This window comes from Pipistrellus kuhlii, unplaced genomic scaffold (genome assembly GCF_014108245.1).
Source record: "Pipistrellus kuhlii isolate mPipKuh1 unplaced genomic scaffold, mPipKuh1.p scaffold_m20_p_4, whole genome shotgun sequence".
In the NCBI taxonomy this organism is placed as follows: Eukaryota; Metazoa; Chordata; class Mammalia; order Chiroptera; family Vespertilionidae; genus Pipistrellus; species Pipistrellus kuhlii.
The window spans coordinates 89,768,400-89,796,108 of record NW_023425540.1 but is presented as its reverse complement, the minus strand read 5'-3'; the positions used below and the strand labels follow the sequence as shown (position 1 = coordinate 89,796,108).

Here is a 27,709-nt window from a genome sequence, read left to right as displayed (position 1 = left end):
TTCACCCCATCCATCCATCTATCCGTGTGTGTGTGTGTGTGTGTGTGTGTGTGTGTGTGTGTGTGTATCAGCTTGCTCAGGGCCAGTAGAGAACCTTCCCCAAGAATGATGCTTCTGTTTTCCCCTCCTCCCCGCAACCCCTATTGATTTTCAGAGTGGGGAGGAGGGGAAGAGAAACATTGACATGAGAGAGACACATTGATTGGCTGCCTCCTGCTCTTCAGGGATCAAAAATGCAACTGAGGTTTGTGACCTCATGGAAATCAAATCCATGATCCTTCAGTCTAGGGGCTTAAGGTCTAACCACTGAGTCAAAACACAGCCAGGGTGACAATGTTTCTTTAAAAAACAAATTATTGATTTTAGAGTGGAGGGGAGGAGAGAGAGAGAAACATCAATGATGAGAATCATTGATTGGCTGCCTCCTGCATGCCCCACACTGGGAATCAAGCTCACAATCTAGGCATGTGCTCTGACTGGGAATTGAACCGTGACTTCCTGGTTGATAGCTTGACGACACTCAACCACTGAGGCATGCCAGCAGGGCGAGAGTGTTTCTTTTCTTTTTCTCCCTACAACATTTTACTTTGTGGCTCTCCATCCCCAATCTGTCAAAAGTCAAAATAAGCTTTCCTTCCTTCTCTCCTACCCACTGATGGGTCTCTGAGCCACCAGGAGCAAAGCAGCATCCAGTGAGCCTCGGGCAGGTCTCATGTTCCTAAGTCATCAGTGGGAAAGCCAGTCCCCGTGGCACCTACCTTGGATTATTGCATCTTGGTATTTGAAGGTTACTGCTTAGAGGATACATGGATCTCTGTATTGCGGCCAGCAGTATCTAAATGTTTTATGCCCCCACAACCTGACCGCTTCTCTGCCAAGCTCCTCCTCCACATGGGGGTGTTGCTAGTTATTGAGCTACTAGTAAAAGGGTGAGGTAGGGTCTTGGTGACAAGATGTCAGGAACAAAGTGGGACCTCAGTTGTATTTGCTGTGTTTTTCCTATAGGAAGACTCCGAGGACAGTGAGATTGACATGGAAGACGACGAAGAAGATGATGACGATCTGGAAGACGAGAGCATTGCACTCTCTCCAGCTAAGTCTAGCCGAAGGGTCCGGAAACCTGAGCCCCTGGAAGAGAGTGACAATGACTTCTGACTTTCTTGTCAAGGGACCCAAGCAGATTAAAACCCTCAGATTTGTAGGTAAATGAGAATTTAAAAGGTTAGAAAGGAAACATACTTTGTTTTCTAAGTCAGTTGGACTTATTGTTACTGAAGTATTACCTGTTTTTTGCTTTAGCCTCCTATCTGTTACTCCATGAAGCTTAAACAAGAACCAGAGCAAACTCCAAAGATGATTTTTTTGCCTTATCTCCTAAAGAAAGGGAAATAAGTGTGTGCTTAGCGATTCACATCCACAAGACAGAAACTTGAGGAGAAACAAGTTTCTATGAAAGTTTTGATTATTGTTGTCGTCACATCTGTCCTCTGCGAGTCAGAGGACAAACCTGCGGCTGGCACTGCACATAAGGACTCGTTTTAGGAATCAGCGTCGGACTATTAGTAACTTGTACAGTTTAGAGGCTCTTAATTCTAGCTTCTATTCTGTTTTATAGTCTTTTTTCCCCCTGCATGATCACAATACCAAGCTTTAAATGTATTTTACTAAAATTTTCTGAATGGAATTTAGTTAAGTCAGATGAAAATCAACTTTCTTTGAAAATTAGGCAACAGAAGATCCTCCAGATTACAAATACCCTATTTTCTCTCAGAAGGCCAGCATTCCTTCTTAGGAAAGTTGACTTAAAAGAATAAACCAGAACTGAAATAGGTAGAGTAACACTAGAATTTCCCTATTGTGAAGAGACAAGTGACAGGTGGCATTTCTGTTTGCTTCTTAGAAAGCGCAGAACAGTCTTTATTGGTATTCAGTTATAAAGTAAGAAGACTTCTGAAGTTACTTCTCCTAATAAATGTTTTTAATAGAATATTTTTATATTATTAAATTTCACTTGAAAATGTAATTTTTTTGTTTATTTGCACTGATAAATACTCGAGAAAAATTCATAGTAACATTACTATGGTACATATAAACTTTAGGAGACTGTGACAATTAGTGCAATCACCTTTGCTTTTTACCTATCTTTTTCTAAATTTTATATATGAGATTACCCCTTTTTATAAAAAACATTCAGCATTCAGTTAATTCATCAGTAATTTGAGATGTGCCATCTTTTTAAAATTAAATATATATTTTTTGATTTTCCCTTAAAGAGAAAGGGAAAGGGAAAAAGAGATAGAACATAAATGATGAGAAAGAATCATTGATTGGCTGCCTCCTGCATGCCTCCTATTGGGGATTGATTCCACAACCTAGACATGTGCGCCGACCGGGGATCGAACCGTGCCTCCTGGTTTTATTGGTCAATGCTCAACCACAGAGCTATGCCAGCTGGGTGAGAAGTGCCATTTTTGAAACAATAAGCTAAATGGGAAATAGGTGTGTTGGGAGCCTTGCTAACCACTCGGGTGCTATGGCTTCTAAGGTGCAAAAGAGTCCCTGCACCTTTTTAAAAAAAATCGGTTTCAGAGAGAAAGGGAGAGGGAGAGAGAGAGATAAAAACATCAATGATGAGAGAGAAACATTGATTGGCTGCTTCCTGCAGGGGATCAAGCCTCCAACCTGGGCATGTGTCGTTGACCAGAATCGAACCTGGGACCTTTCAGTCCACAGGCTGATGCTCTACCCATTGAGCCAAACTACAATAGCTAGGGCAAGTCACTGCATCTTCTTGGATGTTACAGCTTTGGTTCACCTGAAACTGACCTGACTTACATTTTGAAAAAAAACTAAAAATGTGTTATTATTTTCCATATGTGATGCTTTCTTCTAATGGGCATTAGTTTGGGACTCCTACCCAAGCCACTGATAGAATGTCCACAGATAGAGTAACAGCTGTAATGGGTGATTCATTCTTTCACCTGCTTCTTGATCATCCTTCATTCCTTCGTTAATTGAATTTGTGCAGGCTCTCAGTGGCTTCTGTCAACAAAGGAGGTACATGTACTCGATCATGTTATCAATGTATTTCTGTCACTGTAATGGATTCAAATATGTGCAAGTGCCTTATGGCCTGGTGTGATTTGGTTTTAGTTACGCAGCAAAGCAGACTCAGGCGCCACAGAAGCTTGAGTGATTAGGTCTGTGAAAAACTAGCTGACAGCGGTGGGTTTTTGTTTTTTACTGTATAATTAAAGGATCTCTTAAAATGCTTTAAAATATGTGTATTGACAGAAAATATAAAAGAATTTTTTAAGTTCTCAATTAAAAAAATGTTTTTATTGAGTTTTTACAGAGAGGATGGGAGAGGGATAGAGAGTTAGAAACATTGATGAAAGAGAAACATCGATCAACTGCCTCCTGCACACTCCTTACTGGGGTTGTGCCCACAATCAAGGTACATGCCCTCGACTGGAATTGAACCTGGGATCCTTCATTCCGCAGGCCGATACTCTATCCACTGAGCCAAACTGGTTAGGGCATAAGTTCTCAATTTTTATTGGTGGTAGCCGTCAAGAACAAAGTACAAAGACGTCCTCTAGGAAATCAGAAGAACTGTTTCCCTATTAGCTGGGACAGGAAGAAATAAATGCAAGATATCTTTTTCTAGCATTGTAAACGGTAATATCAGTACCAAACATCTGGAGGGAAGATGTGTCTCTGGTAAGCAACATGCTACGTAAATATCACAGCTGTTCGATTGACCCAGGGGAGCTCTTGGGTGCTGGACTCCAGGCCTGGTTGAATTGGAAGAGAACGAAAAGATTCTGCCTCTTACCCGAAACAGAAGTCCTTTCAATGAGGATGTGACCGGAGCAGGAAGACAAAGGGTTCAAGAAGGTGTGTCATTAGGGGGAAACGGAACTGATGGAATGACCAGTGTGTCTGTGAGAGACAGTATTCAGATTTTACACTTCTCTTGGACAGTTTGGAAAATAAGTAATAGTGACATAGAAAATTCATTAAATATAAAAAATAATACAACTTCATTCTAGAAAGAACAATGACATAGGAAGAAAATGGCTTAGCAATGATCCATACTAATAAATTCATAAGATAAACACTAAATGATGATTCAACCCCAAATCATACTATATGTTGGAAGGAGGAAGAGAAAAAAGGGGGACATAAGGTGATGTATGTACAAGTGCCATTTCCCATAAAAGAAAGTCAGTAGGTACTCTCTCAAATGATTAAGCAATAAATAGTGGACTTTGGAAATTAGGAAATCGGGGACTTTAGCCAGGACAAGTGAGATAACAGGAGAGGTTGAAATTTAAGGCCAACACAGTGAGTACTGATGACTGTTGAGAAAGGGATGGTCATAGTGAAGAGAGAGGACAGAGCTGGGGGAGAAAAGCAAGGTCAAAGATCATTTTGGAGGACTGAGCACAGGAATTGTTTTAGGAATCAGTGTCAGACTATTAATCATTTGTACAATTTAGAGGCTTTTGATTCCAGACTTTATTTTGTTTTATGTCTGTATATATGTGAGGGAAACTTTTTTTTTTCTTAGCTGAAAGAAACTAGCTTGTGAAATGGGAAGGGTTGAATTAGAGAGAAAAAAAATTTTATGCAGCAAAGTCTGCATTAGGAGCCATTCTGCTTAAATTCATACTTTATATTGAAAATATATAATACATACCAGAAAGCCAGCTGGGTAGAAGTTACTATTTGAGATAAGAAGGCTAAGATTGATTTCACAATTTTTACACCTCGATTTCTATAGTGTCTATTATAGAAACTGTTTTCTTGACTTGGGCAATAGGTAGAGAACCCACAATATTGAGGCATTTCCTCAGAAGATGAGCCAAAGTAACCCTAGAATGAAAGATGCTTAACTCTGGCTAACAACGCTTAAAAGCAAGTTTTGAAGGATCCAAGTGTTTCTAAGTAATTGTGTACCAGAACAAAGATCAAGAATATTTTTATAAATATAAAACCAGCACCCAGAAAGATAAAATTTCCAATTTCTGGTGTTCAATAAATAATTACCAGGCATGAAGACACTGCGGCTCCAAATGCAGCCCAAATATCCTCGAAAGAGCACCCTGAGGAGAAACAAGCTTGACCACTATGTCATCACCAAGTTCTGTCTTACTATGGAGCCAATCATGAAGAAGACAGAAGACAACAATACACTTGTGTTCATTGTGGACATCAGTGTCAGCAAGCACAAGATCAAATAGGCTGTGAAGAAGCTCTATGATATTGATGTGGCCAAAGTCAACACCTGATTTGGCCTGATGGAGGGAAGAAGGCATATGTTCGGCTCCTGACTTTGGAATTCCAATAAAATTGAGATTTGAGTCCAGCTCCCTAATCTTATGTAATAAAAGCTTAATATGCAAATCAACTGAATGGAGGAATGACCATTGGAACAACTGGTTGCTATGATGTGCACTGACCACCAGGGGGCAAATGCTCAACACAGGAGCTGCCCCCAACCTGCAGGCCCCAGGCCAGCCAAGGCAGGTGTCAGCAGGGGCCCCCAATTGCCCTGCCGGTTTCCCCTCAGAGAGAGGCAACTGGCAGCGGTGGCAGGGGGTAGAGCCGATAAGTGGGCAGCATCAGGCTGGCGAAAGCAGGTGCCAGTGGGGGCCCCTGATTGCCCCACCGGTCGCCCCACAGATTGATCGACCCTGATCACTGGCCAGGCCGAGGGACCTTACCTGGGCACAAATTTTGTGCATTGGGCCTCTAGTTCTAAATATAAATTTTTTTCACTGTAAAAAAATTATCAGGCATAATGAGAAAAATCAAGAAATAACCCATAAGTGATAGGTGATAGAGTTAGTAGAAAAGAACATTCTTTCAATTATATATTCAGTGTATTCAGGTGGTAGAGGAAATCATGAGCATATTAAGGACAGACACGGAAGATATAAAGTAAGCCTCAAACAAAACTTATAGAGAGTAAAGAAAATGAGATGAACTAAACAAACTGAGATGAGAGCAGTCAGACACTGCAGAAGAAAACATTACTGATCGTGCAGACATAGCAATAGAGACTGTCCAGAATGAAAAACAAGACACCCACTGTCCTGGGATCCATTTATTGCCTCAGCTCCAAATTCACCTTTTGGCCTGCTCTGTTGTAACAATGCTATTTTTTTTTTTTTTTTTTTTTTTTTTTTTTTTTTTTTTTTTTGTAATATCTCTCCTTTATCAGCCAGCAAGATGTTGGGTGTTGCACGTAGAGGGTGCTGGAGAGACTTTGGAGAAAGTCAGGGCTTTCCTTCCAGTTAGAGGATGGCTTGCTCTTTGAAGTCCGTGAAAAGCACTCTTTTTCTCCACTGCTTCGGCCCCTGAGGTTTCTCTGGTGCTAGGTTCCTGCATGGCACAGTTTGCTTCAAAATTTAGCTACTGCAGCTCTTGTTCTGATGTGTTCTCAATTCAGCCAGAAACAGTGCAAACCAAAAGACAGTATATAGCATCTTGAAAGTACTGAAAGAAAAAACTGTCAGTAACCAGCAAAAATATCTTTTAAAAAAAGTAATCCAATAAATACCACACATGACCCGTGTTCAAATGTCCCCAATTACCAAATAATGTTCTTTATGGCTGGTTTCCCCCGCTCCAGTCTAGGATCCAGTCAGAGATCTTAAGTTATGTCTCTTGAATTTCCTTCCATTTAAAATGGTCCCAAGTCTTTTGGATTTTTCATGGCATTGACATTTTTTAAGAGGTCAGGCTAGTTTTTTTTTTTTTTTTTTTTTGCAGAATGCTTCTCAATTCTGATTTTGTCAGATTATTCCTTCGTGATTAGATTCAGGTAAACCTTTTTGGCAAAAATACTACATCAGCGATGTCCTTCTCAGTGCATCACATCAGGACCGCTGATGTCCATTTGTCCCATTATTGGTGACATTAAGTTCAATCACTTAGTTAAGGCAACATTTGTAAAGCCCTTAGATACCCTTTGTGGGGTGATGTTTTGAGACTATGTGAATTTCTTCTTCTTCAATTGGCTTTCATCCAGGGTTTTATCCGTTGATTCTTGCCTGAATACTCATTTTGAAAGAAACATTAGGAACAACAGTGCTTTCTGTCCAAATTTTAAAATTACAATTACTTTATAATCTTTGTAAGCATTTCCCTTGGTTATTTAACTGATGGTGTCCATTTAGGATCTTTTCCCTTTCAGCACAGACATCTGAGGGAACCTATGCCACATGGAAACTGAGCTTGCCTTGCCTTCAGAGGGAAATTGTAGTCAGAGTAGTAATAATTATTGGAAGCCCAATAATAACATTATTATTAACATTATTGAACATGTTATTGATAACTAGTATACCAGATTCCAAATAACATATGCCAGACATAATCCATGCCTGTAAGAGATTTTGTGATGGATTTAAAAAATGGGAAAAACTTTGGGAAAGTTTTTTTTCCTTCTGTCTCCAAATTCTATAATTAAAACATATCTCTTTATAAAAATCGCACATCTTTCATATATCTCTAAGGATCATACCCCTGAAACTTTCTTCTTGAGAAAGGAGAGGTCTCCTCTGTCACCAATGCCAAATTGACACTCAGTTTGCTGAAATATGTCAACTCATTTCAGAGGGAGGGGGATGATTTTTAACCAGATGAGTGGAAAAGTAATTTTTAAAGTTGGGGGCACATGAGGACCTCAAGGCCAGCTTCTTACTTGCTGAGCTTTAAGGTGTAAGTCCTGGGTCCCTCAGTGGAAGACCCTTCCTCTGTTCCAGACCAGAGTGTCCATCTCACGCCTGCTGAGACTGACCCTGGACCAGAAGAGGCGCTCGCCACCTCCTCTGGCGGCACCTTCCGCCTCTGCAGTGTGCCAGCTCTCGTGCAGGGCGGCATCATTCCCAGGGAACAGATCACCCTGGAAAGCGGTCTTTTTGTTTGAAGGCTTAGGCTGCATCTCTGCCATCCTCCTGCCCGGTCCACCAGGAACTGCTGTGCTCACATTTCAACAGTGCACGAGGGAGCATTTGTCTTGATAGTTTCCGAGATCATTCTGGCACCTGATTCCCCAATGTGATTTCCCTGGAGACTAGAGAAAGAGTAGGACAAATTGAGAAGTTGGCTGAAGGGCTAGAGGCTACAGTTTCTCTCTAGTAAAGAGCAGGTCACTATGTAAGACGCAGAACTCTGGGTGAATCCCTTGTGCTTCCAGGATCTCTCCCATGGACAAGGTTCTGAGCGGCTTTCTTTTTTAAAAATATATTTTATTAATTTTTCATAGAGAAGAAGGGAGAGAGCCAGAGAGCTAGAAACATCAATGAGAGAGATAACATCGACCAGCTGCCTCCTGCACCCCCCCCACTGGGATTGTGCCCGCAACCAATGTACATGCCCTTGACTGGAATTGAACCCGGGACCTTTCGGTCCGCAGGCTGATGCTATATCCACTGAGCCAAACCAGTTTTGGCAGAGTGGCTTGCTTTTATGTTGAGTTTTTCCCCAGAGCTGCTGAGGGGCCTGGGAGTCCACTGGCTCTGAAAGTCAGGCAGTAGGTAGGGCCTGACCTGGAAGCAGTTCTAAGGGTGAGAATGGCAGGACAGGGCAGAGACTGCCAAAACCCACTCACTTGATATGCTGGATCCTGTGGTTTCCAGACAGTGCCGTGGCGATGCATATCATCCCATCCATCCCCAAGGAATTCTCTTGAAGACTAGGTAGAGAAAGGATGGAGACACCAGAGTGAGCCAGTCAGGATAGAACACACCTCTGAAAGCAACAATGCATTATCTTGTGGGATAGTTCTGGAACTGATTTGTCCACAGGTGCCATAGCAACAGCAAGGTGGGCGTTTAATTCTGAGACGAGTTTATGAGAAGCCAGGTTGTACCATCTTAGTGCCATGGAGATTATAAGACCAAAAATGCTGATGTTAAGTGATTTACCTCTGACCTCTGCTAGGCAAAATGAACAAACTCATCCACAATATAGACTACTTAGAGGCCTGGTATATGAAAATTCATGCACTGGAGGGCGGGGGTCCCTCAGCCCAGCCTGCCCCCTCTTACAGTCTGGAAGCCCTCAGGGGTAGGAGGCAACCTAGTGATCAGGGGAAAGCGGCACCCCATCACACCTCTGCTGCTGCCACTGCTGGCAGTGCAAGCCTTGGCCGGGCCTAGGCAGCTGGGCAGCCACTATCCAAGGCTTGTTTGTGCCTCTGGCTTGCCCTTGATGACTGGGCAGCTGAGGGGACTGGGGGACTCTGGAGGCAGGCGCATGGAGTGGTCAGGCCTGCCTGGGGGTGAGCCCAGCCTTGCTGGGCCTGCCGCCCCAGTGAGACTGAGTGGACTGGTTGCTGCCATCTTGTGGCTGTGGGCGCCACCATCTTTGAGGATGGGGAAGTCAATATCCCCTCCTTATTGGCTGTGGGTGCTGCCATCTTTTGTGATGGCATGAGGGTCAATTAGCATATTCCCTCTTTACTAGATAAAATAGTAACCAGAACAGTCTGAACTGTTTCTTTTCTTTTAAAAAAAATATTTTTTTTTTTTACAGAGGAAGAGAGAGGGATAGAGAGAGGGAGAAATATCAATTGGCTACCTCTTGCACAATCCCTACTGGGGATGTGCCTGCAACCAAGGTATATGCCCTTGACCAGAATTGAACCTGGGACCCTTCAGTCCATAGGCCAATGCTCTATCTATTGAGCCAAACCAATTTCGGCCAATCTGAACTATTTCTATTCAGAGGGAAGCAGCTACAGAGAAAATCAAGAGCATCTTATCCCCTGGGGAGGTTCCAGCACAGAAGTCCTCTGCTCTGGAGGTGCAGATAGGGCTTGACAACTTACTTGAGTCTTCGGAGGCTTGAGTTGACCTTCAGAGCATTTGCCAGGGCTTTGGCTCCAGCCACCCCAATGGCGTTTCCTCTTAAGCTGTAAAAAAAAAAAAAAAAAGACAGGCCATGGTGCTGGTCAGTGTTCTCAATGCTTAGAGCGTTGGCCTATGCATTGAAAGATTGTAGATTTGATTCCCCTTCAGGGGTGCATACCAGGTTGCAGGGGTGCATCCCGGCCCCAGTTGGGGCACATGTGGGAGGCATCCAATCAATGTGTCTCACATCAATGTTTCTCCCTCTCTCACACCCCTCTCCCTTCCACTTTCTAAAAATCAGTGGGTGTGTAGGGGGGAAATACCCTTGGATGCGGGTTTAAAAATAAAGAAAGAAAAGACAGGAAATGTAAGGCACATGATAGCTGAGAGGTGAAAACGATGTTTCTTCAGATGAGTATGGGCTCCTGGTTAGAGGCAGTGTGGACTCAGCAACCACAGGGGATTAGGGTGCTCCTTCCTTACTCTCAAGCCAAAATGGAGTTTGGCTTCGGGGAGCAAGAAGGACACACTCGAGGGGTGAACGAGCCCAACCGGGGTGGTTTGTTGGTGCCTTCATTCTCCTTTTACATCCCAAAGGAAGAGCTGGGCTGAGACAGGAGAGGCAGCTCTCCACGCAGCAGTCCCTGTGTGCTCAGCATCGCAGACCCCTGGAGCAGGGGTGGCCTGGACATGCCTGAAAGCCCCACGGAGCCTGAGGCCGCAAACTCCTGGATCTCAAAGGCCAAGACCAGCGGACACAGACCACCCCAGGAACCCCTAAACAAGATCTTGGGACATGTTCAGCCCGGGCAAGACCAAGAAAAGCAGGTATTCAAGAAAAAGAGATCCAACAGTAGTGACTCCCGGGGATAAGGGGTGAAGTAGGAATGGGGAAGCTGGGGCATGCTTGATACTTAATTGCTTTGTGCATTTCTTGTAAATTGGTATTTTCCCTCCCTCCTCCATGTCTATTCATTTGAATCAACAGTTTGGTTTCTTTAGGCAAGAGACTTTAGCAGGAGGCTGGAATACTTACTCGAGAATCTCTAAGGTTCTGTTCACAGCCAGGGCCTCCCCCAGTGCCTGAGCCCCCGGCGCACCAATGGAGGCCACCTGGAGACTAAGAGGAAGGAGGTGCTGTCAGCGTAGTCAGGCCAGACAGGCTGCGCTCTCCAGCCCTCCTACCTGCCCTGGGCCCAGCTTCCCTTCACAGTCACCCTCCATTTTCACCACCCTTGACTTAGGGTTGAAAGGGACAAAATAGCACTGACAATGAGCTGTGATCTGTCCAAAGGATACTGCATAGCCTACCTACACAGTTTGTGCTTGGGGCATCTCTAGATACTATGGATATAGGAAATAGAGGTCGTCTCCTGGAAGGTTTGGAGGAGAACACTGCCTGTACCCCTAAATCTTGTTGTAACTGCAAGAGCGAGAGCACAGCTCCCTAGACTGGGAAACAAAAAAAATGGTTTTTCATGTGAAAGGAGGGTGAAGGGCTGGCTTCCTGGACTGCCGCGCGCGTCAGGACTTACTAGAGAGCAGTGAGGGCCGTGTTTGCCTTCAGCGCACTGGCCACTGCGCAGGCGCCTTCGTCCCCGATGGCGTTCTCCTGCAAACTGAGCGCAGAGGGTCAGCCTGGGCCGGCTCTCCGGCACTCTGTGCTGAGCCTGGACCTCCTGTCTGATTCAGACCACACACCCCGTACACGATACCCCCAGGGTCACCCCTGGCCTCCTAATGAGCATGCAGAGGGACCGGGGGTCTGGGCCATCAGAAGCAAACAAGCAAAGGGGCACACGGGAGCATTGTCAGCAAGCGCGTGAGACAGAAAGTGTGCTTTTCGAAGCCGCCTAGAACCCTGGGAGCCCTCTGACCAGGCCATTCGTGCTAGCGTGCAGTAATAATTTAACAGACGTTTGAGTGTATATTGTGCACTAGCAAGGCCGACTCCACCTTTTTGGAACTCGGGTGAGAAGACATGATTAAATCAGCAGTCACTGCAGGCCAGTCTTTCCCAAACTTCTCTCATGATGAGAAGCACCTGGTGCTCACCATCACAGAACTACAGATTCCTGAATCCCAACTAAGAAGTGCTAAACTAGAATTTTTGGGACATATAGGTAAAATTGTATCGCTTAGAGCACTAGTTGAGTATACAATTTTACCTATATGTTCCCCAAAATTCTAGTTTAGCACTTCTTAGTTGGGATTCAGGAATCTATAGTTTAACAACCCCACCAGGTGCTTCTCATCATGAGAGAAGTTTGGGAAACACTGCTGAAGGCTATGCACGGGCTGCAGTGTGGTCCCAGAGGCTGCCCAGAGAAACAGGCCTACACCAAAACCCAAAGGATGAGAGATGGGAGGGGCCTCGCACCTCTAAAGAACCCAAAGACATTGAGTCAAGTCTCTCGAGAGCCAGACGAGGCTGAGGAAACATTAAGGAAGCCGGTGTCTGGGGGTCCTAGAAGCCGTGCTAAAGGTTGGACTTCACTCGGCAGGCCCTGGGCAGCCACTGACGCTTCTCACCAGGACAGGGACAGATTGCATTTTGAAAAGATGCTGGCTAGTCGTGGATGGACTGGATGTGGAGGCTGCTTCAGTGGTGCAGGTGAGTGACGCTGGTGCCTGGGCAGTGGCCATGGGGGTGGGACACTGGGAAGAGAATCCACAGGACTTGGACATGAATCAGTAGGACTTGGAAAAGAGTAAGGATGATATTTCTACTTTTCACAGTTGGTTGGCTGGGTCTAGTCATAAGATGGGGGACCAAGAAGCAGGCTTGTGTGTGTGTCCGGGGGGTGGTCATTCAGGCAATCTGAAGTACCACTGAGACACCCAAAGGGAAGTGCAGAATGAGGAGTAGACACAGGGTCTGGAGCTCAGGAGAGAGGATGGGATATAGCTGTGGTGCCATAAGGACATCAAAGCCTAGAGAGGAGGAGAGCTTCCAGAAAAGAGATCGCACCTTCAGGGGAAGGTGGCCTGAGGTAGAACCCTGAGGAACACAAGTATGTCAGAGTCAAACAGAACTAGCCAGAGATGGAAGCTGAGAGAGACGTAGTCAGCGTCAAAAGGAGATGAAACTCAAAAGGTTACATCTGACCCAGCAAGTCCATTCCCAGGTGTGTCCACAGGAGGACTGAAAGCATACACAGAAACATGTACATGGATGTTCACAGCAGCATTATTCATAATAACCAAAAAGTGGAAACAAGCCCTATCCGGTTTGGCTCAGTGGATAGTCAGCCTGCAGACTGAAGGGTCCCGGGTTCCATTCCAGTCAAGGGCATATACCTGGTGTTCAGGCTCAATCCCCAGCAGGGGGCATGCAGGAGGCAGCCAATCAATGATTCTCTCATCATTGACGTTTCAGTCTCTCTCTCCCTCTCCCTTCCTCTCTCTGAAATCAATAATAAAAAAATTTTTTTAAAGTGGAAACAACCCAAATGTCGCACAACAGATGAAAGTCTTATCAGCCACGAAAAGGAATGAAGTACTGACTCATGCCACAACGTAGATGAACCTTGAAAACATATTAAATGAAAGCTGCCAGTCACGAAAGACCACATATTGTATCATTTCACTTATAGAAATGTGAAGAATGGGTGAATCCATAGAGATGGTAAATTAGTGGTTGCCCGGAATAGGGCAGAAGGGGGAGTGACCACTGATGGGTCTGAGCTTTCTTAGTGGGCGATAGAAACGTTCTCAATTTAGTTGTGCTGTTAGTTGCACGACTGTGACTATACTAGACACCGGTGAATGATGTTCCTCAATAAAGCTGTTACATATTTTTAAAAGCAGATGGGGATGGAAACATGCCTGCTAGTCTTAGGACAGAGGAGGCTGTGTGCTGAGGGCGTGAGCCTGAGCTTGGCGGCCCTGGGGTTTCAGAGGCCCCTGCCCCTATGGAGTCCCCACTTACTCGAGGCAGATGAGGCTCTGGTTGAACTGTAGTGCTTGTCCCAGGGCCTTGGCGGCGCCGGCCTGGATGAAGTTCCACTGCAGGCTAGGCAGACGCGGACCACGTGACCACGTGGCCCAGAGCAGAGCCCAGGAGGTCCTGGGCTCCAGGAAGAGGGGCTTCTCCCAGGAGAATTGACACCAGGGGATGGAGTCCCTGCGGGGTGTGTTCTAGAGGGACCACTGATGGGCAGAGCTCCTGCAACCCTCCCTAGCCTCAGCCCCAAGGAGTAACGTTTACTCCCTGGTCAGGGGTGGGTACGGGGTCAGGCTCAAATAGGACTCGGGATGGTCCCTGCCTAAAGCACGGGCACAGAGGCACAGCGGGGTTACCCACCTCCCACCCCATTGGTCTCTCTGTGGCTCAACCTCAGGAAGCAGAGCAGGGGGCAGGGCTGGTGGCCCTGCGAGTGACCACCTGCAGCCTGCCAGAGGCCCCAGAGGCCATGTAGGATGTGCCCAGAGCTGGCCTTGGTCTCCTGCTTCATCTGGTTTAGGGGAGCCCTGCAGCCCTGGGCAGGGGATGAGGTAGGTGGGGGCCTTGGGGACTCACTGAAGGGACATGAGGGCGTGGTTTTCTCTCACTGCCATGGCGATGGCCTGGGCACCCTGGTCATGGAGGAGGTTGGCTGTCAGGCTGGAAGGAGAGGAACAGGGGCAAGTGAGCGGAAGCTGACCATGGTGTGCCCTGTCCTTGCTCCCCGGGGAATCCAGACCAAGGACTGCATCGGCCCGCAGGATAGCCTAGCTCACGCTGTTGTAACAAATCTGACACCCCCAGGGGGAGGGGGCCCAAGCTCAGCTCAGTGAGGTTCCATGACGGGTCACCCACCAGGAGGAGGCAGAGGACTCCCTCCTGATTCCTGTGCTGTGCTGCCCCCACCATGTGGCCCCTTCCTCACGCTCGTCCATAGCAAAGGGCTGAGGGCCGGGGAGCAGGCGGAGAGTTGCCATTACTTCATCCTCATGTAATTTATGACATGACAGTGGGGGACTTGTGTCAGCGTCGCCTCCGGGGGCCAAGTCTCCTGGCTACCTCCTCCCAGCCACGTCCTTCTTCAGCCTTTTATAATGGCAAGAGTGACCAGGGCCCATCCGTCTCTGGGCTTTGCCTAGGTGAGGCCCTGGCATACAGGAGCCTTAGAAAGCCCAGCCTCCCCTAGCCCCTCACATACTCCAGGTTCTTCAGGGTGCTGTTGGTGCAGAGAGCTCGAGCCAGATCCTGGGCTCCCTCTGGGCTGATGGAGTTTTCTCGAAGGCTGAAAAAAGAGAAGACCCTGAGCTGCGGACCCAGGCAGAGGAGGCCTCTGGGGGAGACCAGCCCAGGTGTTCAGGCTTTTAGACCCAGAGAAACCTCCTGTGGGACCTGGACTTCCTGAGCGGTCACGTGGTGTGTGCCCCCAGTGAGCCCCGGTTCTGGTGGCTAAGCAGCCAAGTGTCTCCCTTTAGGACCTCCCAGGAGGACAGTCTAGGAGGAAGAGGATAAGGCAGTGGGACCTCGGAGCTGTGAGGGGCAGGCATGGGTGCTTGGGTGCCTAAGGGATGTGTATTTGGGCAGGGAGCAGCAGAACTAGCCAGCGGAGGGCCACAGCTGCACTGCCCTCCCAAGAGCAAGGTGAAGTGCAGGATGCCAGCTCCAGAACCAAGCCGCCCAGCCATAGGGGGAATGTGGACTTCCCAGCTCCAGCCTTTCCTTCCCAGTCCCTTCGGACCCATGACCAAAGGGATACCTGGTTGGAGAGGGAGGCTGGGACTTACTTGAGGCTGAGGAGGGTTCGGTTGGCGCAGAGGGCACCCATCAGCGCGGCCACCCCGCTGTCACTGATGGAATTGCTCTGCAGGCTGAAGACAGAGGAGAGGGCACATTTGGCGTGGCTGTCTCAGGACTCGGAGGGAGCCATCAGTCCAGCCGAAACACTAAGCTCGACAGGGAGCTGGGGGAGGGCGCTACCTGAGGCAGGTGCCATGCCACATTGTGTTTTCTTCATCATCCCACTTCCTCTCTCATCCCCACCGTCCAGCCCCTGCTAGGTCAGGGCAGGTGGGTATAGCACAACGAGCCCCAGAGTTTGTCTCTGCTTTGGTTTGGTGGCTCCAAAAGGCATTAGAAGAGGGGGCATGTGCTGAAACCAGTTTGTCTCAGTGGATAGAGCGTCAGCCTGTGGACTCAAGGGGCCCAGGTTCGATTCCGGTCAAGGGCATGTACCTTGGTTGCGGGCACATCCCCAGTAGGGGGTGTGCAGGAGGCAGCTGGTTGATGTCTTTCTCTCTATCCTTCTCTCTTCCTCTCTGTAAAAAATCAACATATATATATATATATATATATATATATATATATATATAGATATATATTGATATATATTGATATATATTGATATATATGGAGAGAGAGAGAGAGAGAGAGAGAGAGAGAGAGAGAGAGAGAGAGAGAGAGAGAAAGAAAGGAGGGGCCATGTGCTGTGTCTGCAGCCCCCAGAGAAAGTGGCACAGTTGAGCCTCGCCTGTGTGGGAGCAGTGCCAAGCACCCCCCCCCCCCCAAAGCCACTGCTGCTGACCCTTTCTTTAGCTTCCTGCTCTAACTTCTAAAGGGCTTTCAGTGCTTGTTGTCACCCTGAAAACACCACCCCCTACTGTCCAGGGAAATGGAGCTGGTGTGGTAGGATGACACAGGTGGGGTAGGCATGGAGGGAGACGCTGAGATCGTAGCATGCCCAGGGTTGGGGGTTGGTTGGGTTCTGGCAGGGAAGTGGACCTGACTGACAGCCCTCCTTCCAGGACCCACCCACCTACTGGATAGGAAACCCTCTGCCCACAGCCACCCCTGGAGGGTGGTCAGACAGACTCACTCCAGACTCTCCAGGCCCTGGTTCACCTTCAGGGCCTCAGCCAGGGCCTTGGCACCTCCATCGCCAATGCTATTACTGGAGAACCTGTAAGAGACGGGACACGGTGATCCGGCCTCCTGGAACAGCTGGGCAGGGTAGGGCTGTCTCTGTCGTCTCTAGGGTGCCAGCCAGTACAGAATCTCTCCTGCTGGAGGCTGGTTGGCAGTGACCTCTGTAAGTGACCTCCCGCTTCCTGTCAGAGATGAAGTTAGCAAAGTCCTTGGCTCCCTGGCAGGGGAGCAGGGGCCAGGAGGCAAGACTAACTCTTTAGTGAGAGGTATTTGTGGTATGTTATGTGAAGGTGGCTAGGAAATGCTGTTTTCTTCTGCTAGTCGAGAAGGCAGTAAGTGTGAGCCTGAAACAGTTGTGGCTCACTCAGTCCTGTGAATCTGGATCTCCATTCTCCTGGTCCATTGTTTGGAGTCCAAAGCCAGTTATTCTGCGCCTATACATTTATTCATGCATCCACTCACACACTTACCCATCCACCCACCCATCCATCTACTCAAATACCCATCCATCCATCCATCCATCCATCCATTCATCCCTCCCTCCCCATGCTCACAATTATTTATGATACGCTGGGCATTGTGTTAGACACTGAGGATACCAATTTGGCCCTTCTGCATTTCTCACATGAGCTCCTTCAGAGTCCTGTTCTGCTTCAGGGCATCTGCCAGGTGCTGGGCTCCCGTGGGCCCGATGGTGTTCTTCTGCAGGCTGTGGGAGAGGAGAGGGGCCCTTTAGCAAAGCTGGTCACAGCCATTCCAGGCCAAGAACACTCTGGTTCAAGGTGAGAGGCCAGAGACGGCGGAGCGCTGAGTGCCAGCTCCGTGTATCACAGCCTGGGGGAGGGGCCTCCGGGAAAGGTCTGCTGACTGTTGCCAAAGTGGTGCCAACAGACTGACATTCTGTGCAGATGAAGAGGCAAGGGCAGCCAGGCCCTCCTTTGTCAGAAACTGGAAAGCAGTGACCACTAGACACTGGTAATATCCAGCAACCTCCTGTGGGGACTTCCACATACAATTACCACCGCCCCCCCGCCCATCCAACCCTCCCAACCCTCTCAACCCTCCACAGTCTACGTCCATGTAGACCAACCAGCAGCCTTCCTCCCAACCACACAGTCTTCCCTGGGGCAGTCCTTCCTCCACTTGGGTTCCTCTCCTCCAAAAGCTACTTCCTCTTTCATTAAACCTGGAGGAGGGGATGTTACAGGAGAACCCCTGTGCTCATCCCAGAAGGACAGACAGGCCAGGGCCTTTTCTGTGTGAGGCTAAATGCAGTCTAAAAAGAGAATTTCCCCTGGTCCCAAAAGGTAACTTTTCTTATTGTAATTGTAAATCCTTTCCCTGTCCCTTTGAGAAATACGTAAATCTTTCTATTGTTGTTTTTTGTTAATCCTCATCAGAGGATATTTTTCCCATTACTTTTCAAAGAGAGTGGAAGGAGGAAGACAGAGAGAGAGAGAGAGAAAGAAAGAAACATTGATGTGAGAGAGACACATCAACTGGTTGCCTCCCCCACATGCCCCAACCAGGGACAGCCCAGGCACGTGGCCTTGACTGGGAATCCAGCCTGTGACCCTTTGTGTGTGGGCCAATGCTCTAACCACTGACCAACGAGGGGCGAGAAGTATATAAATCTTTTAAGAAGCTAAATAAAAACTTCTTGCCAGATTTACAGCTTTGGAATGTCTTTTGTAAGGCCCTTGGAATCATCTCTTTGAAATGCACACATCAAAGAAGATACACAGACCCCAAGTTGTAAGAGCTTTCTTGTCATGAAGACATAAAGTTTTAACTTTCCTTTGGCTAAAGGCAGTTAACAAACACAGATGGCTGTCCCAGCTACCAGGCTAATTTAGGATAAACCATGTGTGACGAACACTGCTGCACAGTTCTCTCACTTGAGGACAAGTCGTTTATCTTGGAAACATGTATGTAATGGGCTGTGTCTGTTGGCTATGGAAAAGGGTCTGATTCACTTCTGTCTTTGCAATCTCATCAGCAGATTGCCTGTGATGTACATTACAGCCTAGCTGAGTGTTTATTCAAATAATAAAGCTGCTTTGTTCTTCCGCACATTTGTGGAGAGGGTTTTCTGGATTGGCAGGAGGTTTTATTGTTAATTTTTTGCCCAACACCTCCTTCTCTGGGAAAGCAACGGACATCACGTTTTCCAGGGGCCAACCAGACAGGTCAGAAAGCCTCAGGACTTTGCCCATCCATCCCTCCTTGCAAAACACAGCCAGAGAGGTCCTTGGAGGAGGAGATGAGAGAGGACAAAGGAGACTATCCGATGGCCAGCATGTCCACTCACTGCATCACGGAGAGGGTCCGGTTGGCCGCCAAAGCCTCAGCCACAAACTTGGCACCATCATCCTTGATCCTGTTACTCTGGAGGCTGTGGAGGCAACGAAGAGGCGCGTCACCATGGAGCACACGAGGGCACCCAACGGTGGCCTGATTCCCACCACAGTGTCACCCATGCTCAAGGGAGGGCAGCAGCTAAGCTCAGTGACAGGGGCTTTAGCCACTATATGCCCTCCATGCACACCACACAGGAACCGGGGAACAATTGGCCTTTCCCTCTGCTGCTCCGGACGTAGGTTTCCCTCTGGGTCTCTAAGCACTTGCCTGCTGACTGGGGACAAGGTGCCCATGGTATCTGGATAACAATAGCTTGGTCATCCATGACCCCAGTTACAGCCAAAAGTCATAGCCCCCACGTGTTATCAAGGATGTAGAGGGATCAGAAATCACCCACTGCGGGTGGGAATGTAAGATGGTGTGGCCACTGAAGAAAACAGACGGGTGGTTCCTCAAAAGGTTAAACATAGAGTTACCATGTGACCAGCAAATTCTACTTGAAGGCATCTACCCACGAGAAATAAAAACAGTTCTTCAAATACTGTACACAAGTGTGTACAGCACCATTATGTACAACCCAAATGTCCAGTAACTGATGAATATTACTTAGCAGTAAAATTGAATGAACTATTGGTACATACTAACATGTGGATGAACCTTGAAAACATGTTTGGTGAAAGAAGACAGACATAAAAGGTCTTAGTGTATGCTTCTGTGTATATGAAATATCCAGGATAGGCAAATGCATTGAGCAGAAAGCAGACTGGTGGTGGTTGAAGGGAGGGGGGAATGGGAAGTGACTGCTGATGGGCACAGGGTCTTCTTTTAGGGTGCCAAAAACATTTTAGAACTAGACAGAGGTGACAGTTGCATAATTGTGAATGTATTATGTGCCATTGAACTGCACACTTCAAAATGGTGAATTTTGTGGGAATTTTCACCTCAATATAAGAAAATGAAAACAGGGAGAGGTAGCTGCCATGGTGAGGAGAGAGATGGATTAGGCGACCACGCAGCCAGAATAAAGATAAACGGAGAATTCAAAAATAAAGAAAATGAAGCTTCCCCTAAGAAAATAGAAGAGACATCAAGTTGCCTGGTGAAAAGAACATGGATTAGCCATGGTCAAAACAAGAGAGGCTGAATCAACTCAGACACCCCCCGAAATGCTATCTTTGCAATCTTCATTAAGCTAATAAAAAATGGGTTCCGCCCTGGCCGATGTTGCTAAGTGGTTGCATCGTGCTGAGTAGAAAGGACACTACTGATGTCCTTAAAAGCTAGAGTGGAAAGGACACTCTGAAGGTGTGCTGGTTTGATTCTGGGTCAAGGGCATGTACCTGGGTTGCAGGTTAGCTCCCTGTCCCAAGTAGGGCAAATGCAGGAGGCAACTGGTTGATGGGTCTCACATCGATGTTTCCCTCCCTCGTTCCTTCCCTCCTTTCTTCCTTCCCTCCCTCCCTCCCTTCTGCTCTCTCTGAAAAGTAATGAGAAAAAATATCCTCAGGTGAAGATAAACAACAAAAAAGTTTCCGATGTGGAATTGTTACTCAGAACATCTATACAAGGTGCTTACACAGACTACAATACTCTGAAATTGGTCCCTAGGAAAGACGTTCTTACAGGAAATAAGCCATATTGTGATGCACCAACTCAGAAGCAATGAATTTCTAGGATAAAATCAAGTCTTATAATTTTTAATTGTAAAATATATAACTGAAGCATAAACAAACAAATAAATACATAAAACCAAAACAAAATGGTGGTACATATTCAACTTAGAATGGATACAACTACTAGCTCCTAAAAGGAGCACAGCAAACCACACCAAACTAGAAGAATCTTCTGGAATATGGGCTTTTAATGTATTGGAAAACATCTCAGGGGAACATTCCGACACCATGGTCTTGGGAATTTCTCGTTCAATGGAGGGCGAGAGGTTTTCCTCACAGATTATTTTGCTCCTCCACCTCTACATACCTCTACCCATCTCTATTCCTTGCTCAGGCCATAATCACAAGCACAATAACCAGGGAGGAGTTGGGATTTGGAAACTTGCTTAGGATACAAGATCCTGTGGTATCCACTGGGTGGGAGCTGGTGTCTGATCCCCACATTTTCAGTCACCTACTCCATGGGTGGCCCCTGAGGGGAAGGATTTCAGGGGGAGGCAGGTGAGACGTACCTCAGAGAGGCCAGGGTGCGGTTAATCTTCAGAGCATCTGCCAAGGCCTTGGCCCCCTGAGGTCCAATAGAGTTACAGCGGAGGCTGGCGGAAGGAAGAGAGAAACAACCATTCTCTGTCATCCAGTGCCCAGGGAGGGAAGGAGGAGGAGAAGTTACACTGACCTTTAAATCTGCTTTCTGAACAGAATGGGTCAGGGTTTAGGATTTCATGTTTGGTGTAAGTGGGACAGAGATTTTTATGTAGGCAAACAAGGAAGGAGTTTCTGAAGGGGCCCCATGTGATGGGAAGAAGAACAGAGGATCTGATGCACTAGTGGACTTGAGCCATGGACGGAGAGGAGGAGGGTAACTCCGAGTTCAGGCCTGAAATTCTGGTGCTTCCTGGGTGAGTCTGGATAGCTGAGTGGAACTGTGACATTGTTTGCTCAGCTATTCTTCCAGTCCCCCATGGGAGAGCGCAGTCAAGGGGACTTCACAACATGCCTCCCAAGTGTTCCCTGTCCCTGTGGTGAAAGACTGGCCTTCGGTGTCATACTTACTCTAGAGAAGTCAGACTTCTGTTGACCAGGAGGGATCTGGCCAGAGCTTTGGCCCCTTTGTTACTGATCTGGTTCTCAGCCAAGCTGCCCAAGGAGAAGCAGAAAAGTGATTATGGCAAGTCTATAAATATCAGCTCCAGGCTTATGATCCAAACCCCTCAGCCTCACCAGCATCATTAGAGGCGGAAATCAGGTGAGCCCTGGAACAGAATGCCAGGCCCATAAAAGTCTCTGAGCCAAGCAAGTAGGACTAGAGTAGGCAGACAGACCTGCACAATGGCAAAAAGTTCTAGGGAAGCTTGGTCAGAATTTAGCACAACAACTGGAACATAGCACAGGAATGAGGGCAGGCGTTTACAGTGGTGTGCTAGAAAACTGGCTCTCAGGAAACACCAGAACACATCAACCCTGATTTGTAACATGGGCCAGTTTCCATGGTGTAAATACTCCCACCACGGCCGATTGCAAGCACTCACAGCTCTGATGAACTGATTTTACCCTCCTTAGGCACAGAGCTGTCTGTACAAGATCACATGGAGCCTGCTACTCTAACCACTGCCCTCAATAATTGTTTTGCTCCTGACTCATTCCACATTTTTATTTTCTCAGGTATAGATTATTCCAGAACCCAAAGCCTTGTGTGAGAATAAAAAATTATTCTTAGGTCCTGTTCTCCAAACCCACCTCCCTAATTCTCTGAAAGCTGCTCTTAGGTCATGGAATCATTTCAAGTAAAAACAAGGGTGTTACTCAAACTTGGAAATTATTACAGGAGAGATTTTATAAGCTCATAGATCTGTCCTGCAGTCGGCATATAAACTTTAATCTAGCTAATACTGGTCTGGCTCAGTAGATAGAGTGGACTGAAAGGTCCAAGGTTCAATTCCGGTCAAGGGCATGTACCTTGGTTGTGGGCACATCCCCAGTAGGGGGTGTGTAGGAGGCAGCTGGTCGATGTTTCTCTCTCATTGATGTTTCTAGCTCTCTATCCCTTTCTCTTCCTCTCTGTAAAAAAATCAATAAAATATATATTTTTTTAAATTTTTAATTAACTTACATTAAAGATGCAATATTTAAATTTAAAAATATTTTTTATTGATTTGTAAGAAAGAGAAGAAAGGGGGAAGAGAGAAGGAGGAGAGGGAGGAGAGGAGCGGAGAGGAGAGAGAGACATCGATTTGTTGTTCCACTTATTTTGCATTCATTGGTTGATTCTTGTATGTGCCCTGACTGTGGATTGAACCCACAACTTTGGCATGTCAGGACAATCAGGCTCTAATGTTTTTAATTAAAAAATTTTTTTAAATTATATTTTATTTAAAGATAGAATCCTGTGCCCAGAACACTATATGAAGGCAAACTGTGAGAAAATTGGGCCTGGTGCCATGTCGGTACATATAGTATTTGGAGAAATAGCCTCTGCTCTTCACGATATCCTTCCTCTTTTCTTACAGATGACTACCTGAGCCCCTGGAACTTTCTGGAATGGGTGGAAACAAGCTGCTGCATGCTCCAGGCACCTCTCTTTGAAAGTATCACCAGCTAGTTGAGCAGAAAGGAAGATGGGAAAGGAGCCCTCAGACCCAGAGAGACCGGTAGGTGTCCTGGGCGGAGTCTCCTGGGTCAGTATTACCTGATTCTCTGAATGCGACAGTCCTTTCCACTCAGCACACTGCCCAGCAGCTCCATCACGGGGTCCTGGAACTGGTTGGTGTCCAGCCTGGTCGGGAGGAACTGCAATAGTGAGTGGTACCACCTCCCGTAGGCAGGTGGATGAAGCCTGGCTGGCACAGGAAGGCAAGAGGGGCACTACGCTCAGACACCCAGGCTAGGATCCCCTCCCTCTCGCCATTCCAATGTAGCTCCCATCATACGGCCCAGAGGTGTAGGACAGCACACCCCCCATGCTCACAGCTTCCCTACAAAGGAACTGGGAGGCTCAGTGGCATGAGCCCTGCGGTTTCTATCCGGGGCCTTTGCTAGTGCTCCTCCTTCTGAGGACATGGAAGCTGCTCTCAGGTCCCGAATGGCCCTGGCCCTGTGCCCTTCCCTCAGCCCCTGTTAAGGTCCGGAGCAGTGGACAGAAGATGTGCTGAGAATGGGGAGTGTGGGTGTGGCTTCTGTCAGCACTGGGATGGTTCTCAGGGTGTTATGGGTTGAATAGTGTCTCCCCGAAAGATATGTTGGCATTCTAATCCCCCAGTGGCTCAAGAGTGTGACTTGACTTGGAAATAAGATTGTGGCAGACGTAATTAGATGAGGTCATCCTAGAGGAGGTGGGCCTGCCATCCCATACAGCTGATGTCCTTACAAGCGAGGAAAGCCCTGTGTGAAGACAGGCACGGAGAAGGTAGCCAGGTGACCGCAGAGGCGGAGACTGCAGTGGGGTATTTATAAGCCAAGGGTTGCCGGCAACACCACAAGCTAGAGAGGCAGGAAGGGTCCTCCCTGAAGGTGTCAGAGGGAGCACAGCCCTGTCAACACCTTGAATTTGGACTCTGCCTCCAGAACTTGGGAGAATACATTTCTATTGCTTTAAGCCTCCCAGTGTGTGGACCTTTGTTACCGCAGCCCCCACACATGGCTGCAGAGGCTGCTGGTGGAGGGGGAGTACTTCCCAGGTCCCCTCCTCTCTCCTCTCCAACACCCCTGCCCACACCACCCTGGTGCCCACCTCAGACTCCGGCAGTAGAGCAGCTGGGGCAGCAGGCTCTGGAGGACACCCTGACTGAGGCTCAGGGACAGGTTGGCCTCCTGGGCGCAGGCATCGGACACCTGCAGGAGGTAGGCCAGGGCAGCCCGGTGCAGGGGGCCGGTCAGCCGGGCCAGGTCCCCGCTCCCCAGGGCCTCCTCCACGCTGCGGGCCAGCTCTGTGTGCTGCAGCTCGTGCAAGCAGTGCAGCACGTTGACGGCCCGGGCACAGACTACCGTGGTGGGCTGTAGGCAGCCCTGCAGGAGCTGGGCCGCCTGCACCCGGGAGCCCTGATGCTCGCCCGGGGCCAACAGGGAGCCCGCCAGCAGGTCATTGACCCTTGGAGATAAGAGGCCGGAGAGGAAGCGAAGGAACACGTCCAGCCGCCCGTCCTCGGCCTGCATGGCCCGCTGGGCCGCGCTCCTGAAGTGCGTGAGGAAGCCCAGCCGGGGCCAGGACACGCCGCCCTCGGTGAAGAGGTCGAAGATGGCCCTCTTGGACGCGCTGTGGTAGTACGCGGCCCCCAGGAACTCCTGCAGAGACAGGTGGGCGAAGCAGTAGGCTGGCGAGGAGGCCAGGGTCTCCTCGCGCTGCAGGAAGTGGCTGCACACGGCGCTCTGCAGCAGAGCGAGGTCCACGCCAAACGCCTTCAGGTCCGGCTCGTAGAACACGTACTTCCTCCTGACCAGCCCGTGGAAGGCCAGCCGGCCCAGCGCGCCCACCATCCTGCGGCCGCTGTGCGCCAGCTGCTCCATCCGAGGGCTCCCCTTGCCCTTCTCCTGCCCCTCGCCGCCCAGGGCCATCCGGAAGTACCAGGCGTAGAGCTCGCACAGGGTCCTGGGAGGCCACAGCCCCGCGTCCTGGGGCCCCCGCCAGTGGCGGCACGCGTGGCCCAGCGCCAGGCCCGCCAGCCGGCAGAAGGCCGGGATGGTGCACATCAGGTACAGCGCCCTGTGGGCCCGGACCTGGCCCAGGGCCCAGTCCAGGAGGGCCTGGTCCTCAGGGAACATCTGCTCCAGACACCCTTTGACCTCCTCTTCGTCGAAGCCCCGGATCTCCGTCATCCGGTCCACCAGGCCCCCGGGGATCTGGCCGGCGGCGCCGGGCCGGGCGGTGACCCAGACCGAAACCTCCGGGAAGAGGTTGCCCCGGATGATGTTGGTGATCAGGTGGTCCACCTGGATCTCCTTCTGGGGGTCGGTGCAGGCCGCGGTGTTGGAGAAGTCCAGCGGGGTCTTGCACTCGTCCAGGCCGTCCAGGATGAGGAGCACCTTGGCCGGGGCCGCCCCCTCCAGGCCGGCCGCTCCGGCCTGTGGGAAGGCGCAGCGGACGAGCCTGTCGGCCGACAGCTTCTCGTGGGTGTTGAGGTCCCGGAACGTCAGCGGCAGCACCAGGGAGAAGTCCTTGCCCACCTGCCCCCGGGCCCAGAGGCAGACGAAGTGCCTCACCAGCGTGGTCTTGCCCACCCCGGCCAGCCCGATGGTGATGGAGACGCGGGGCGGGATGGACACCCGCGACAGAGGCAGGAAGAGCCTGCTGAGGGCGATGGTCCTGGCCGGGCGCCAGGCCCCGCGCGTGGCCTCCACCTGCGTGAAGTCGTGCTCCCTCAGCTGCAGGTCCATCAGGCCCTCCACCAGCAAGAGGTTGGTTAGCCTGGGCGGGGGGCCGCCCGGCTCCAGGCCGCCTCCTGCCCTGCTCAGAAGGGCCTCCTGGTGTCTCTGTATCCGCGAGTCTGTGGATGGAGGTCGGAGGGGAGAGTTGGGGAGGGCAGGTGTAAAGAAGGAAAGTGGGGAGGCAGATGAAAGGCAGGGGCAGGAGGTAGGATGAGGGGGGTGAAAGGAGAGGAGGGGGAAAGGCTTGGGGACCCCCCCCTCCATCTGCCTACCGTTGCCGGGAGGCCCCCGTGGAGAGTCGGGTGTCCTGTCAGGGGTCTGTGGGGCCTGGGAGCCCTGACAGCCTTTCCCGGCCAGCAGGTCCATGAGGGCTTTCACCTGCTCGGCCGGAGAGCCGGTAGCGTGGCCCTGGCCAGCCTCTCCGCCCATCCGCATCTCCTGCTTCCTCATGGGGTCCGGGATCACTGCCAGGAGCTGCGAAGAGAAAGCCTGAGCCTGCTGCCTGCTGTCTCCCCGCCCAGTGGCCTGGGACAGGTAAGGAGCCGCCAAGGATGTGTGAGGACTCACCCTCTGGGGACCCACCCTTTCTCCTCTCCCAGCTGGTGGCCCACAGCCTGGCCTCGGGGAAGAGGCTGGAGGGGCTGGTTGCTCCTGGATGCTGAGGATAATGGTTCCTCAGCCACAAGCATCGGTCAGATGCAGGGGCCCAAACGGATAAGAGCCCAGGCCCAGGCTGGAGCATGAGCTCTGCCGCTTACCGGCTGTGTGACACCGGGCAGGCTTCCGGAGCCTTCCGTGCTGGGGTGTCATTGGTACCTGGAAACGGCAGAGCGGTCAGGAGCAGGCCCACTCACAAGAAGGGAAGAATGAAAGGCTACATGCGGTATGACTTCAACTCTGAGCTATTCTGGAAAAGGCAAAACTATGGGAACAGTGGAAAGATCAATGGTTGCCAGGGGCTGGGGTGAGGAGGGAGGGATGAGTCGGTGAGCACAGAGAATTTTTAGGGCCGCGAATCTCCTCTGTGTGATAGACCACGGCGGTGGATTCATGTCATCATACGTGTGTCCAAGTGCACCCTAATGTAACCTATGAGCTCGGGTGATAACGGCGTGTCAGTGTAGGTTCACCCGTGTAACCAAAGTGTCACTCTGGGTGGTGGTGGTGGGGGGTGTCCAAAGTGGGGGAGGGTGCATGTAGGGGGCAAGGAGGTGTATGGAAATCTCTGGACTTAATTTTTCTCTCCATTTGTCGGTAAACCTAAAACTGCCCTAATGACGAAAGTCTAAGGAACAAAGAGTAAATGGAGGGGTTTAAAGAGAGGGGAAAGTTGGTTCTCAGAGCAGTTGTATAGCTTCGTGTCTTATTCTGGTTTCTGGGTAAGAGCAGGCGCTCCTGACCCACAGGCAGCACAGTTTCTGCTGGGGGTAGTGACCAGAGGCGCTGAGAGGCAAACCATGTCTGAGTCCCACCCACTCACATTCCTTTTCCTCTGTGTTTCGCCTCCCCATCCCCTTGTGTATCTCTCCCTCAGCTAAGGTAGATACTTGAGGACCCAGAGCCACCCCCATCTCACCCCTCTTCTC

General features: G+C 49.4%; 2 protein-coding genes and 1 long non-coding RNA gene across 8 annotated transcripts in view; 2 read left to right on the top strand and 1 right to left on the bottom strand.

Moving 5' to 3' along the window:
- Positions 1 to 2,023, top strand: part of CLUAP1 (clusterin associated protein 1) — a 30,405-nt gene extending 28,382 nt beyond the window's left edge. For 5 of the 6 annotated variants that reach the window (XM_036409891.2, XM_036409886.2, XM_045571346.1 and 2 more), the window contains one exon: positions 1,006 to 2,023. In XM_036409891.2, the coding sequence (XP_036265784.1) occupies positions 1,006 to 1,155 (150 nt within the window). In that variant the 3' untranslated portion in view covers positions 1,156 to 2,023. The remainder of the gene's footprint in view (positions 1 to 1,005) is intronic. The other variant, XM_045571347.1, reaches the window with a different exon arrangement.
- Positions 2,024 to 6,718: 4,695 nt separating this feature from the next.
- NLRC3 (NLR family CARD domain containing 3) lies at positions 6,719 to 26,921 on the bottom strand. Its single transcript, XM_036409833.2, has 18 exons — positions 26,882 to 26,921; positions 26,396 to 26,597; positions 24,493 to 26,242; positions 23,452 to 23,538; positions 21,819 to 21,902; positions 21,278 to 21,361; positions 19,043 to 19,126; positions 17,357 to 17,440; positions 16,682 to 16,765; positions 15,594 to 15,677; positions 15,011 to 15,094; positions 14,389 to 14,472; positions 13,798 to 13,881; positions 11,402 to 11,485; positions 10,903 to 10,986; positions 9,845 to 9,928; positions 8,624 to 8,707; positions 6,719 to 8,086 (listed from the first exon to the last, which is right to left on the bottom strand). Exons 2-18 carry the CDS (start codon positions 26,571 to 26,573, stop codon positions 7,996 to 7,998), a joined length of 3,198 nt encoding a protein of 1,065 aa, XP_036265726.1. The 5' UTR covers positions 26,574 to 26,597; positions 26,882 to 26,921; the 3' UTR covers positions 6,719 to 7,995.
- Positions 10,185 to 13,083, top strand: LOC123651175. Its single transcript, XR_006739705.1, has 3 exons — positions 10,185 to 10,694; positions 12,371 to 12,480; positions 12,995 to 13,083. It is a non-coding gene; the product is annotated as an uncharacterized LOC123651175 (long non-coding RNA).
- Positions 26,922 to 27,709: the final 788 nt, after the last annotated feature.

What these genes read in the sequence shown, in the direction of transcription:
- NLRC3 (XM_036409833.2), bottom strand. Translation starts at nt 26,573, where the DNA reads ATGAGGAAGCAGGAGATGCGGATGGGCGGAGAGGCTGGCCAGGGCCAC. An exon ending in CTCTACTGCCGGAGTCTGAG is followed by an intron (nt 23,539 to 24,492) that starts GTGGGCACCAGG and finishes CCTCCCGACCAG; the next exon opens with GCTGGACACCAACCAGTTCC. An exon ending in CGGACCCTCTCCGTGATGCA is followed by an intron (nt 17,441 to 19,042) that starts GTGAGTGGACAT and finishes CCTCTCCCACAG; the next exon opens with CCTGCAGAAGAACACCATCG.